The sequence below is a fragment of the Pelodiscus sinensis genome, chromosome 14 (assembly GCF_049634645.1).
Source record: "Pelodiscus sinensis isolate JC-2024 chromosome 14, ASM4963464v1, whole genome shotgun sequence".
NCBI classification, from domain to species: domain Eukaryota; kingdom Metazoa; phylum Chordata; order Testudines; family Trionychidae; genus Pelodiscus; species Pelodiscus sinensis.
In genome coordinates, this window is record NC_134724.1 from 45,084,193 (window position 1) to 45,096,332 (window position 12,140).

General features: G+C 48.4%; 1 protein-coding gene across 4 annotated transcripts; it reads left to right on the forward strand.

Annotated features, from left to right (window-relative positions):
* The first annotated feature begins 824 nt into the window (after positions 1-824).
* Positions 825-12,038, forward strand: TM2D3 (TM2 domain containing 3). 4 transcript variants are annotated; one of them, XM_075897736.1, is made up of 6 exons: positions 825-843; positions 5,322-5,420; positions 6,399-6,556; positions 7,923-8,097; positions 8,917-8,992; positions 10,688-12,038. In XM_075897736.1, the coding sequence occupies exons 2-6, from the start codon at positions 5,333-5,335 to the stop codon at positions 10,851-10,853; spliced, it is 663 nt and encodes a 220-aa protein (XP_075753851.1). In that variant the 5' UTR covers positions 825-843; positions 5,322-5,332; the 3' UTR covers positions 10,854-12,038. The 4 variants fall into 4 exon arrangements, with proteins under 4 accessions (XP_075753851.1, XP_075753849.1, XP_075753848.1 ...); XM_075897734.1 differs by lacking the exon at positions 825-843 and adding an exon at positions 2,521-2,832 and having other exon boundaries at positions 5,325-5,420; XM_075897733.1 differs by lacking the exon at positions 825-843 and adding an exon at positions 2,525-2,832.
* Positions 12,039-12,140: the final 102 nt, after the last annotated feature.

Sequence of the window (12,140 nt, forward strand, 5' to 3'; positions counted from 1 at the left end):
ACAGCCGTTCTTACATTCTTTATGTTCTTATGACTCTTTTCATTAATATTTGCAATGTCTGAAATTTATTATTGTGGGAATACAAAAAAGAAAACTTAATATGGCTCAAAAGAGGGAAACACTCTGTGTAAAGAATTATATTCTGGGCATGAGCATGTAAATACAGTTTGCTCCTGTTTGTTTAGTTTTACGAGGTATTCATAGAATCATATCATAGAATCATCGACTATGACTGGAAGGGACCGCGAGAGGTCGTCGATACAGGGGTGTTTTGCTCATTGTAATCAATTTGGTTGTTGGGGTCACAAATTATGTTAATACTAAATGCAGCAATTGTGAAATATGATCACTAATGCTTGCAATTAGTGAGGGAAGACAGAGACAGACAGACAGACCCATTTCAAAAGGAGACCTTGTCACTTTAAAGGACCTTAAACGGCCAAAAGTTCCACTGCCAGAGTTCTGTGGGGGAGGGCAGAACTCTCAATCAGTGGGTGACATACCCTCCAGATGTTAGTTGTAAGATTGGTTCAGTTTCTCCCCCACTGTCTCTGTGATAGGGCTAAAATAGGCTCACTAAGGGCTCTTTTATGATATTCAACTTACTCCAGTGGATATTGGACTATACTTTGGACCAAGAACTGAAATCACTCAAAGCTGAAATTACTGGGCTTTTGTCCAAAGCCAGATCCACCCCAAGCAGGTGAGAGCAGTGAGCAGGGTGGGAGCTGGAGAAATGTGAGTGCCAGCAACCCCATCAGTGGCCAGCAGGCTGGTGGCAGAGAGGCTAGCGAGAGGCCAGAAGGGCAGTGATGAGCCCGCGGAGGGCAAGTGACCCGTGATGTAAGGTGCCTCCCTCCTCCCCCGCTTCCCAAGGGCAGCACCTGGCAGTGAGGTGCATAGGGGGGGGGGGCTGCAGGTGACATGTACATTGCTGAGCTTATGGACCTGCAAGGAACAGGACAGTACTGCGAGGGGAGGGAGGATCCGTACTGCGGGGGGACGGGGGATCCGTACTGCGAGGGGAGGGAGGATCCGTACTGCGAGGGGACGGGGATCCGTACAGCGAGGGGAGGGAGGATCCGTACTGCGAGGGGACGGGGGATCCGTACTGCGAGGGGAGGGGGGATCCGTACTGCGGGGGGACGGGGGATCCGTACTGCGAGGGGAGGGGGGATCCGTACTGCGGGGGGAGGGGGGATCCGTACTGCGAGGGGACGGGGATTCGTACTGCAAGGGGAGGGGGGATCCGTACTGCGGGGGGACGGGGGATCCGTACTGCGAGGGGAGGGGGGATCCGTACTGTAGGGGGACGGGGGATCCGTACTGCGAGGGGACGGGGATCCGTACTGCGAGGGGAGGGGGGATCCGTACTGCGAGGGGACGGGGGTTCCGTACTGCGAAGGGAGGGGGGATCAGTACTGTAGGGGGAGGGGGGATCCGTACTGCGAAGGGAGGGGGGATCCGTACTAAGGGGGGACGGGGGATCAGTACTGCGGGGGGACGGGGGATCCGTACTGCGAGGGGAGGGGGGATCCGTACTGCGAGGGGACGGGGATCCGTACTGCGAGGGGAGGGGGGATCCGTACTGCGGGGGGACGGGGGATCCGTACTGCGAGGGGAGGGGGGATCCGTACTGCGGGGGGACGGGGGATCCGTACTGCGAGGGGAGGGGGGATCCGTACTGTAGGGGGACGGGGGATCCGTACTGCGAGGGGACGGGGATCCGTACTGCGAGGGGACGGGGGTTCCGTACTGCGAAGGGAGGGGGGATCAGTACTGCGGGGGGAGGGGGGATCAGTACTGCGAGGGGAGGGGGGATCCGTACTGCGAGGGGACGGGGGTTCCGTACTGCGAAGGGAGGGGGGATCAGTACTGCGGGGGGAGGGGGGATCCGTACTGCGAAGGGAGGGGGGATCCGTACTAAGGGGGGACGGGGGATCAGTACTGCGGGGGGACGGGGGATCAGTACTGCGGGGGGAGGGGGGATCAGTACTGCGGGGGGACGGGGGATCCGTACTGCGAGGGGAGGGGGATCAGTACTGCGGGGGGACGGGGGATCCGTACTGCGAGGGGAGGGGGATCAGTACTGTAGGGGGACGGGGGATCCGTACTGCGAGGGGAGGGGGGATCCGTACTGGAGGGGGAGGGGGGATCAGTACTGCGAGGGGAGGGGGGATCAGTACTGCGGGGGGATGGGGGATCCGTACTGCGAGGGGAGGGGGGATCCGTACTGGAGGGGGAGGGGGGATCAGTACTGCGAGGGGAGGGGGGATCAGTACTGCGGGGGGATGGGGGATCCGTACTGCGAGGGGAGGGGGATCAGTACTGCGAGGGGAGGGGGATCCGTACTGCGGGGGGAGGGGGGATCCGTACTGGGGGGGGAATCTTACTCATGGATTCTGTTTATGAACTTTGTTGTGTTTTCCCAAATTACCCCCCCCCCCTTAATTAAGACCTTGCGTTTCTAGGCTCAGACGGGGGCGGGGCGAAGGTCGGCCTATCAGACGGAAGAGCTATTCGCGAACAGGACGTGCTACGTCAGCTCCCAGCCCGGTGCCTTTCCCGGTCACGGGCCCTGCGTTCAGATCCCGCGCGCTCTGGGACAGCCCCCCCCCCCCCCCGTCGCGAGGAAAGGGGCGGACTTCGCTCGCGTTCGCTTCACCGCGCGGGCGCGGGCTCTACGTCCCGTGCGCCTGCCGGGAGGGGCACTGGCTGAGGCCCCGGATGGAGCCAAGATGGCGGCGCTGGCGAGGCCCGGGCTGTCGGCCTTAGAGCGGCTCTGTAGCGTCGCGCTCTTCTTCTCGCAGCTCTACGTGCTGTCGGGCCGCGGTGAGTGCGCCCGTCTGCCGCCTCCTCGGGGCCCGTCTGCCGCCTCACGGGGGCCCGTCTGCCGCCTCCTCGGGGCCCGTCTGCCGCCTCCTCGGGGCCCGTCTGCTAGAGGCGAGGGGGCGCCCCTCCCCGCCGGCTTATCTCCGCGTCGCGCTGTCCCCGGCAGGGCCCGAGGGTGCCAACGCGCCGCTTGTGGGCCCCTTGCCGCGAGCTGGGGTGGCTGCGCTGCGCGGGTTGCCTGTCGGCCTGTGCTGGGCGGGTGGCTGCGGGGGGGGGGGGGGGGTAGCTGCACAAACAGCGAATGTCAGCGATCTGAGGGAATTGTGCAGCATGAATAACTCATCTGTGGAACTCATTGGGGTGTGCCCAAGAGTCGAAAACTCAAGAGCTAGACTTACTGCGGAAATGTTCGTTGGATAAAAGTAGGGTTCCCCTGTACACCCCCCAAAAAAACCAGACACACTTGATTGGGGCGGGGGGGGGGGGGAAGAACCAGCCGGAATTAGGGTGGGGGGTGGGAAGCAGAGCTGGGGGAGGGTGGGAAGAAGGGTGGGCGGGAAGCACAGCTGGGGGGTGGGGGCTGCAGGGCTGGCTGGGAGGAAGGAAGGGGCGGGAAACACAGCTGGGGTGGGAGGGTCAGGGGCCACAAGGCTGGCTGGGAGGAAGGGGGGGCGGAGGAAGGGAAGCAGAGCTGGCGTGGGGGGAGGGGTGCAGCGGCGCTGGCCAGGGGAGATCGGGAAGAGGAAGGGCCAACGGGAAGCAGAGCTGGGAGGTGGTGCAGGGGGGCTGGCCAGAGAAGATCAGGAGGGGAAGTGCGGGAGAACCGGCCAGGAAGGAAGGGGGTATGAGCAAATGGGCCTGCGTGGAGTGGGACTGACCTGGGCACTTGCAGATCCCGGGGCACTGCCCGTCCTGCACAGGCTCCTGGTGACGCAGGAGAGAGGAGGAGGCTTCCCCTGCTCCTCCTTACACTCAACCAACTGAGGGTTCCCGGCAGCAATCACAGCCCCGCCTCCCAGCTGGGACTCTTAGCTGGTCCCCCTCCAGGCTTCTGTCTGGTGCACAGCTGGAAAAATCAGACAATACCCGGACACTGCACATGTCCGGTATTATCTGATTTTTTTTTCCGGACAGAGTGCAAATACCGGACCGTCTGGTACAATATTGGACACGTGGCAACCCTAGGTAAAAGTGACTTGAAGATAGTTCTGATTAGACATGCACTTTCCAGGGCAAGGAATGTCTAAGAAATGTTAACATTTTGCTTAGCAGGAATTTTGATTATCTTAACCACAGATAAATGTGGTAAATATGTTTATTTCCCATCTTGGTGTGATTCACGCACCCTGTGTGATCCTGCATTGTGGGTCTAAGCCCTGATTTTTTTTCAAATAGTAATGAATGTAAGTAGTCCCACAAAGTCAGTGGAACTACTTACATCAGCAGAGCTGAATATTTAATAAGTGTTTGCAGAATTGGTGCCATGGTCTCCAACTACTTCTGTGGTGCAGTTTTCCTAGTAAAATGGCCAGTGACTTGCTTGACTAATTACTTTTGTTCTGTCATAGATAGTATACTATAACATTTGCACTCCAAACAGCGTGGCTTCTTGCTAGGTTACAAGAACTAAAGAGCAAAAGTAATCAGAAACAAATTATAATTGTATTTTATTTAGGGACGTAAGTGACTATTGGACCATCAAGTAGTTGAGTAGGACCTCGGCTAGTTTCTCCCCTACCCCTGCTGCCTCTATCAGAGAAGCAGCAAGGGGAGGAGCAGGAGCTGTTTCTAGGGGGAACTGGCTTCAAAGCCAGTTTCTTCCCCGCTGCCCCTCGCCAGCATAGTGTTCTCCAAGGGCAGGGGAGGCAGAGGGCAGCATGGAAACGGTACAAGCAGGGATTGAAACAGTCCTGCTTGCGCTGGTCCCAACTGCTGCTCCTCTCCCTTTGAAATGTACAAGAGCCACCTGCGGCTCTTGTACATTTCAAAGGAAGAGGCACAGGGGGGAACCAGTGCCAGCAGAGACTACTTCATCCCTGCTATCTCGGGTTTCCACTGACTCTCTCCTTTTGAAATGTGCAAGAGGCACCCCGTGGCTCCTGTAGCTTTCAAAGAGAGAGGCGCAGAGGATACTGAACACCCCCTTATCAACTAATCAAGTAGTTGAGGGAAATTCCATCAAGTAGTTGAGGGAAATTCCATCAACTACTCAAATCAGCTGATTAATCGAAATTTCACTTCCCTAGTTTTGTTGTCTTAAGTGCAAAATTGTAGTGCAACGAAGTAGGGGAATCTATGGGGCTTTTAAAATATTTTATCCCAAAGATGATCCTACCGTATAACAAAGATATTGCTGTGTGTGGTTTTGTTGTTGTTGTTGTTTTTTAAGAGGGCTGGGATCAAATAGTGTCTGAACTGTAGTTAAATTCTGGATTACTATCTTTATAGAAATAACTATAGTGCATTGAATCTGTTCATTTTTCTTATAGCAGGATCTCTGATGACAACAGAACACTCGAAACAACAGTTTGTGTCCACTAAAGTTGTAACATCTCCTAGTACAAGTACTCCATATACTAGAGCAACAGGTAGAAATGTTTGTTCTTCTGTTATAGCTCCTAAATAAACATAGAGTCCATGGCCTAAAGGGATAATTGTGATTATCTAGTCTGATCTCCTGGATTACATAGGCCCTAGAATTTCCCAAAATAATGCATGCCAGATATCTTTTAGAAAAACATAGTCTTGCTCTGATTTCCCTGTAAACAGTGTGGCTGTGCCAGATGCCTATATAACAGTGCTCAAAGAAGCCATGCAGGGCAGGGACTTGTCAGCCGGGGAGTGCTGCTCTACCCTGACTCCAAATTAGCTTGCCATCCAACCTGCCAGGGCCAGTAGACCCTGGCCCAGACCGTGCCATGAGTTGATCAAACTTGGTCTGACGTAAGCTAGCCCCGATCTTGCTGGGACTAACAACCCGGCCCCTGCCAAGGTGGCCTGGCCCCAGTGCTACCAAGGTGGGAAGAGGGGTTGTTCTCTCAACCCATATGCTGCTGTGAGAAGAGAATCCTCTCTCTGCAGTAGTCCTGGAGCACCTTCCTTTACTCCAAACCTCTCCTGAACTTGGCCCTACTCCATATTCCTTAGCCTCCATATCCTTGCATCCCAACCCTCTGCTCCAGCTCTGAAACCTCATCCTCAACTCCATCCCAGAACCTGGACCCCCATCTGGAACCTTAGACCTTCGCAACCCAACCTTCTGTCCCCATGAATTTTGGTATGTGCACCAGTATGAAAGTCATGTCACTTTACCTCCATATTGGTGAACGTAACAAAATTGATTCCATATGAGTGAGGGTAGAAGAGGGAATGCTGCTGCAAAGTTCTTCCTTTGAAGCAGCTGATACTGCTGCTGGTAAAAGCAGGATGCCATGATATATAAGCTACTGATTTATGTTAGCTGTAAGTGGAGAGTACTTTACTATGAAATTATTAACGTTTGTGACTATATTGTAGTGTAGGCAATGCTAAAACTCTTATTCATAACAAATCCTTTCACCCTTCAGAGACTACAGAGATTCCATCTTATGTGAGTAAGTGTCCCAGCAATGGGCTCTGCAGCAAATTGCCTCCAGATTGTATGACTTGTACAACAAACGTCTCCTGTGTATATGGGAAGCCAGCAACTTTTGATTGCAAGGTCAAGCCACAAATTCATTGTGTTGTAAGTAATTAACCTATTTCTTTGTAATTGGAATTAAATCACTTGTTAATGGTACAGGCCTTGTCTATACTAACCCCCCTCCCATTGATCCACCTGAAGCATCTTCAGCTGTGCAAATACTTATTGCAAATACTTCCATGCTGTAAGGTTGGTGGCTGCTCTCCTTGGTAGAGTGCTGGAGTGGGCAGGAGAATGCTTAGAGATCAATTTGTTGCATCTAAGCAGACTCAATAAATCAACCACTAGTAGATTGATCATTGCAGTGTTGATTCACCACATAGTGGAGACAAGGCCACAGTGCAGTTTAATTATGTCTTGAAACTCATGTAGACTTTACAAAACAAATTTATAGGCATAAATGGTTACTTATCAAGTATGATTATTTCTTCCCAACTTCTCTAGTATCCGTTCTCACTAAATGCTGAATATAATATGTAGGTGTGTGAGAGGGTGATCCCTTGACATGGCCTCAGATGTGGCTGGGCCAACCTCTCAGGGTTCCCTGTCTTGGTTTATTCTAGCCCTATCAGTGTGGTGTCCCCAGCATTGGGCAAGCAATGGCCCTGCCGGGGCCCCTTTACCGGATGGCCACAGTGACAGCTCTCCACCCTTGCCCCAGCAGGGCTAACACCCAGGTCCCTCGTATGGCTATTCAGTCTCATGCGCGCTCTCTCTCTCTCTCTCTCTCTCTCTCTCTAATACCGCCTCCCGTAGCCTGGCTCCTGTACCGGCCGGTGCGTGACGACGTCTCGCCTGTCATTTCCCTGCGGGGAGACCTGTGCCCACCCTCGCTCATGGTTCTCAGCCCAGGGCCCTAAGGACAGGGTCAGCGCAGTCCCTGGCTGGCTGGCGGGGGATCCTTCCGTCAACTCGCCAGCCCACGGGCTTTAGCACAGCCCTGCCCTGGGCCACTGCCTACCCCTCCTGCTCCTCATGGCCATAATGGGGCTATGGGTCCGTCCTTGGACTTGTCTCCTCCCCCTGGTCTGCTCTTGAGTTGCGGTATGCTTTTCATCCTTCCTCTGTCTCCGACCCCACCCCTTGCGCAGTGCAGGGTGCCGTCGGCGTGGGCGGCCCCGCCTTCTGCGTCGGGTGGGCTGCTACGTCCTCGTTCAACCCCGCCTCCTCCCAGCTGCGCTGCAACCGCCGAGCAGGCAGCACAACGGGTCTGGAGCATCTCCTGCCGTGTGTACCGGCTTGCGGCGGGTTCCAAGGCCCCCCGTCACAAGGTGGCAAATAAAACACCGTCATCTTGTCCTTTCTTTGCACAGCAGTGCAATCTGTTTTACATATTAACAAATACTTCAAATTCTTGATGTACTGTTTAGGATTATTAAGACCAATAATACTATACTGTCCTTTATAGGATCAGAAAAACAATCAAGTAGAGAACTTCACAATCAACATGACTTGTCAGTTTTGCTGGCAGCTTGAACCTACTGATTATGTATGTACTAATTCTACAAACTGCATGACAGTCTCTTGTCCACGACAACGATATAACGCCACTTGTACAGTACACGATCATATTCATTGTCTAGGTAAGCGCTACGAATAAATGGTTTATAGAGGGTTCTATTGCGAAGAATTTGTGAATGTTCTTTGGTTCAGTTAGTGGATAAACATGGAATTTCAGTGTCTAGTTTTTGTTGAAATGTGCATTATTTCACTGTTTAGTTTCATTTTGTAGTCTGACTCTTAATATTTTTAAAATGATGTGATGCTTTAGAACCATTGTCTCAACAGCACCGTAGTCTTACATTGAGAGTGTTTTCAATTAATACTAATATAAGTGAAAAAAGTGTTGTTGTGGTTGTTGTTGTTTTCTCCAGTGGAATTATTTGATCCAGCATCAACAGAATTTCCAATGAGGGGTTATTTGTGACATAAATTAAAAATATCCTGTCAGTTAACATTTGAAATAGCAAGAATTTTAATACAGGATGTAAATCAAGAAGCTTGGTAGCCTGTGGGCCAAACTAGTCAGGATCACGTGTCAGAGGCTCCAAGATCTACTGGTGGATCCTGATCTATTTGTTGGTGACCAGTGCTCTAAGCTGCACGGCAGCACAGCTTCATAGGTGATTAATCAGCTATGCCCAGTAAGAGACTCAGGGCTCTGCATGGAGCTGACTGACTGGGCTGGGCTGATGAAACACTGTGAAGCTGTGCTGCAGCGGAGCTTAGAGGGAACACTGGTCTCAAATACAGTGAGTTCAGCTACTGACGCTATTTCACTGGACAATGTTTGTTGTAAAGAGTAATTTGACATATTTGCACCTCATATTTTAAATTCTTAGCCAATCTTTGGGCTTTGTTAATGGCATCAGGATTTGAATGCATTTCATTTGTTGTCTTAGGTAAGCGTGTCTTTCCTAAGATGCTTTACTGCAACTGGACTGGAGGCTATAAATGGTCTACAGCCTTGGCACTAAGGTAGACTTATGCAATACTTTAACTTCATGTTCAAATTGTATACCTTGCCTTAAATGAGTTTTTTTTTTCAATGATATAGTTCCTAACCTTAAATGAAAGTGAGTACAAAACCATTTAATACTTTCTGTGGCTTTTTGACCAAAAGTATGCTTATGCTTTAATATAAAATGCTCAATGTTGGCTGTTTCCCGTATTGGGATTCAAAATTAAGTATGCATATATTAGGTGGAAAAAGGTAGCGTTCTTCCAAGCTTTGGCCATGGAGTAAGCTACATTTATGGGAATAACCAAAATGAGACTTGGAACATCTGTACAGTCTGTTGTGACCACGCAAGCAGTTCTGAATTTGGTTTTATCTTTGGAGCTTGATACCTTGCTGAACTTCATTAGATTCCTTGAATGGAAGAAAAAATGGTGGTGTTTCCCAAACAGCATCTGCTTATGGTGCCAAAAGGGAACTTTTGGTCATTGTAGAGTCAGGTAGTCAGTTCTTTTTGTCAAGGTTCAAATTTCTTAGTCAAGCTGTAATGAGTCCAGACTCTAGAGAAATTTTCATGGCATAGTAAGTAAATAAAAATATTCAAAGGCATTTGGTGATCTGGATTAGCCTGTGCTCTGCGTATTGGCTATCCCCAAAAAGAGTCTGCCAGTCTATGTATTCGACACTTTCTTATACACGCAGTTTAATGAGCAGTGAAAGAGCTAACAGTGTTGAGATGTTAATTATCATTGGGCAACTGAAATGAATGAGGCAGTTCACTCTTTAGAGCTGTTCCAGACTCATATAGATATCCCTACCTTGATTATATAACTGGTTCACAACAGGTATCAACAGGTATTAAAGAGAAATGAGATCTTGGAAAACAAGATGACAGTTTGGTATAGATGTGCTTGGATGCTACACAGTTAAACCAGGCTGTAACTTGATTCTTCACACATTAAGCCCCAAAGCATTGTACTCACTGTGTGGTGATTAGGATGTTGCCACAGGATCTCAGCGTATTTATACAACTTGACTGTGAAACAAGAATTAACCTTTTTTAAGGAAACAATTCAATTTCCCTTAAAAGATGAAAAACATGGGGGCTAATATGAGCGGCTCAGCCTGTACTACCTGATTTACCATAAGTTGTGTGAACAAAAAAAGTAATAAGTTTTGTTAAGACCAGTCTGACATGCTTTTTGGAGCTAGAACCGTTTCCTTCTCTATCTGCAGCTAGTTTCCTGATTCAGGATATGTAAAAATGAGTGATATAAACAACTAGTCGACTATCTGATATGTAAAAGCTTATAGGATAGTTGACTAGTCACTCACCCTCCCCCCCCCCCCTTGCTGCCTCTATCACAAAGAGGTAGCGGGGGGAGGGGTAGATGAAGGGGTGCTGGGGGGAGCTACCTAAAAAGCCATCTCCCTCCAGCTCTGTGGGAGGGGGCAGGGGTGCAGCGGTGGTGTTCCAACTTTGAAATGTACAAGAGTCCCTGCTGGGGCTCTTCTATGTTTCAAAGGCGGAATGCCACGCTAGTCCTTTTCAACTAATCGAATAGTCAATAGAAATCCCATTAACTAGTTAGTTAATCGAAATTGAACATCATTAGTAAAATTTAGTGTTCCTGTGCTATAAATATTTGCAGGTAAGTTGACATCCAAATTTGGGATTCTGCACAATTATTTTAATTGTTATGTTGTGTTCCTAGCATCACTCTTGGTGGATTTGGAGCAGATCGTTTTTACTTGGGCCAGTGGCGTGAAGGTCTGGGCAAACTCTTCAGCTTTGGCGGACTGGGAATATGGACACTAATAGATGTGCTGCTAATAGGAGTTGGTTATGTGGGACCTGCGGATGGATCTCTCTACATTTAAGTACACATATAACATGCTTCAGAGAAGGATCAAATTTAGGAAGGGGCCTAAAGAAAGAATGTAGAAATTGCTCCTTAAAGAACTAGTAATGTGTTCCCTGTGTGCACATATTATAATGTACAGTATCTGTACTTAGCCTGCCTTGAACTAAGGTGAAATAAATGAGTGGATCACTGAACAATGTTTATTTGTAACTGATTTCCTTTGGCTTGCAAGTACTGTATTTTTTTTCTATGAAAAGTTTGTTGCACAGCTAAATAAGTTGACTACTGTTTCTTAAGAAAATATAAATGAATTAAACACTAAGCTGAGAATTGTTTACCTCATATTTGTATGTTGTATGAATTTAGCTAACAAGCTTCCATAAATATGCTAGCAAGAATTTTTTTCATCTTCATGGCAAGATAAATTGCTTGCAGAAAGCCTAAACTACTTGGGCAATATGTAGATTGCCACTTACTGTAATCTTAATTATATGTAGTTTCTCTCCTTTTTTTCACTTTGGAATGTCATAAGCTTAATTTTTCTGTTGTAACTGTAAATTTGTGGCTTTTTAAAAATAGGATGCAATAATACTAAAAATCTAATCCTAAATCACGTAAGTAGTACACCACAGGATTTGTTTCCAGCATGATGATGTTTCTGCTTGGCCTTGACCTGAGATCACTATATATTGCATATTTTTTTTGTACTCAAAACTTACAGGGTGTTAATTTCATTACCAGGTCTCTTTTTTTTTTTTTTTTTTTTTGAATTTCAATTATCAGTTAAAGATTTGGTAACAAAATATTTTTTATGGAAATATTTGTATGTTTACTTGTAACAACCTTCACTGACATTAAGTAAATGTTCTAGAAAATGTAACATTTGTTTTTAAAGTTTGACAATATTGTCTAACTTGAAAAAAAATCAGAAAACAAAAGTCCTACCTCTCAGCTACATGTTCTCTTTCCAAGGTCTTCTATAGCAATCCACTAAACTGCACTACACTGAAAACTGTCAGGTGGATTAACTTCAATTGAATTAAATGATGAAAATTAATGAAGTAGTGTGTTTTTATATTATATTCAGTGTATTACTTGCTGTCCCTCTTTTAATCTGTATGTTCTGGAAGGGGAGAGGTGGAAAATAGAAATGTTCTTGTCAGCCCTGCTTGCAAAATAAACTTCACCCATGTAAGTTGCATTTTTGCAGTTGATTGTGCAGACATTATTAATTCCACTGTTTGGCTTCCCTGTGTGTTCCTAAACTCTGATGGGCTTTTTTGGCATGGTTACCTTCACTTAA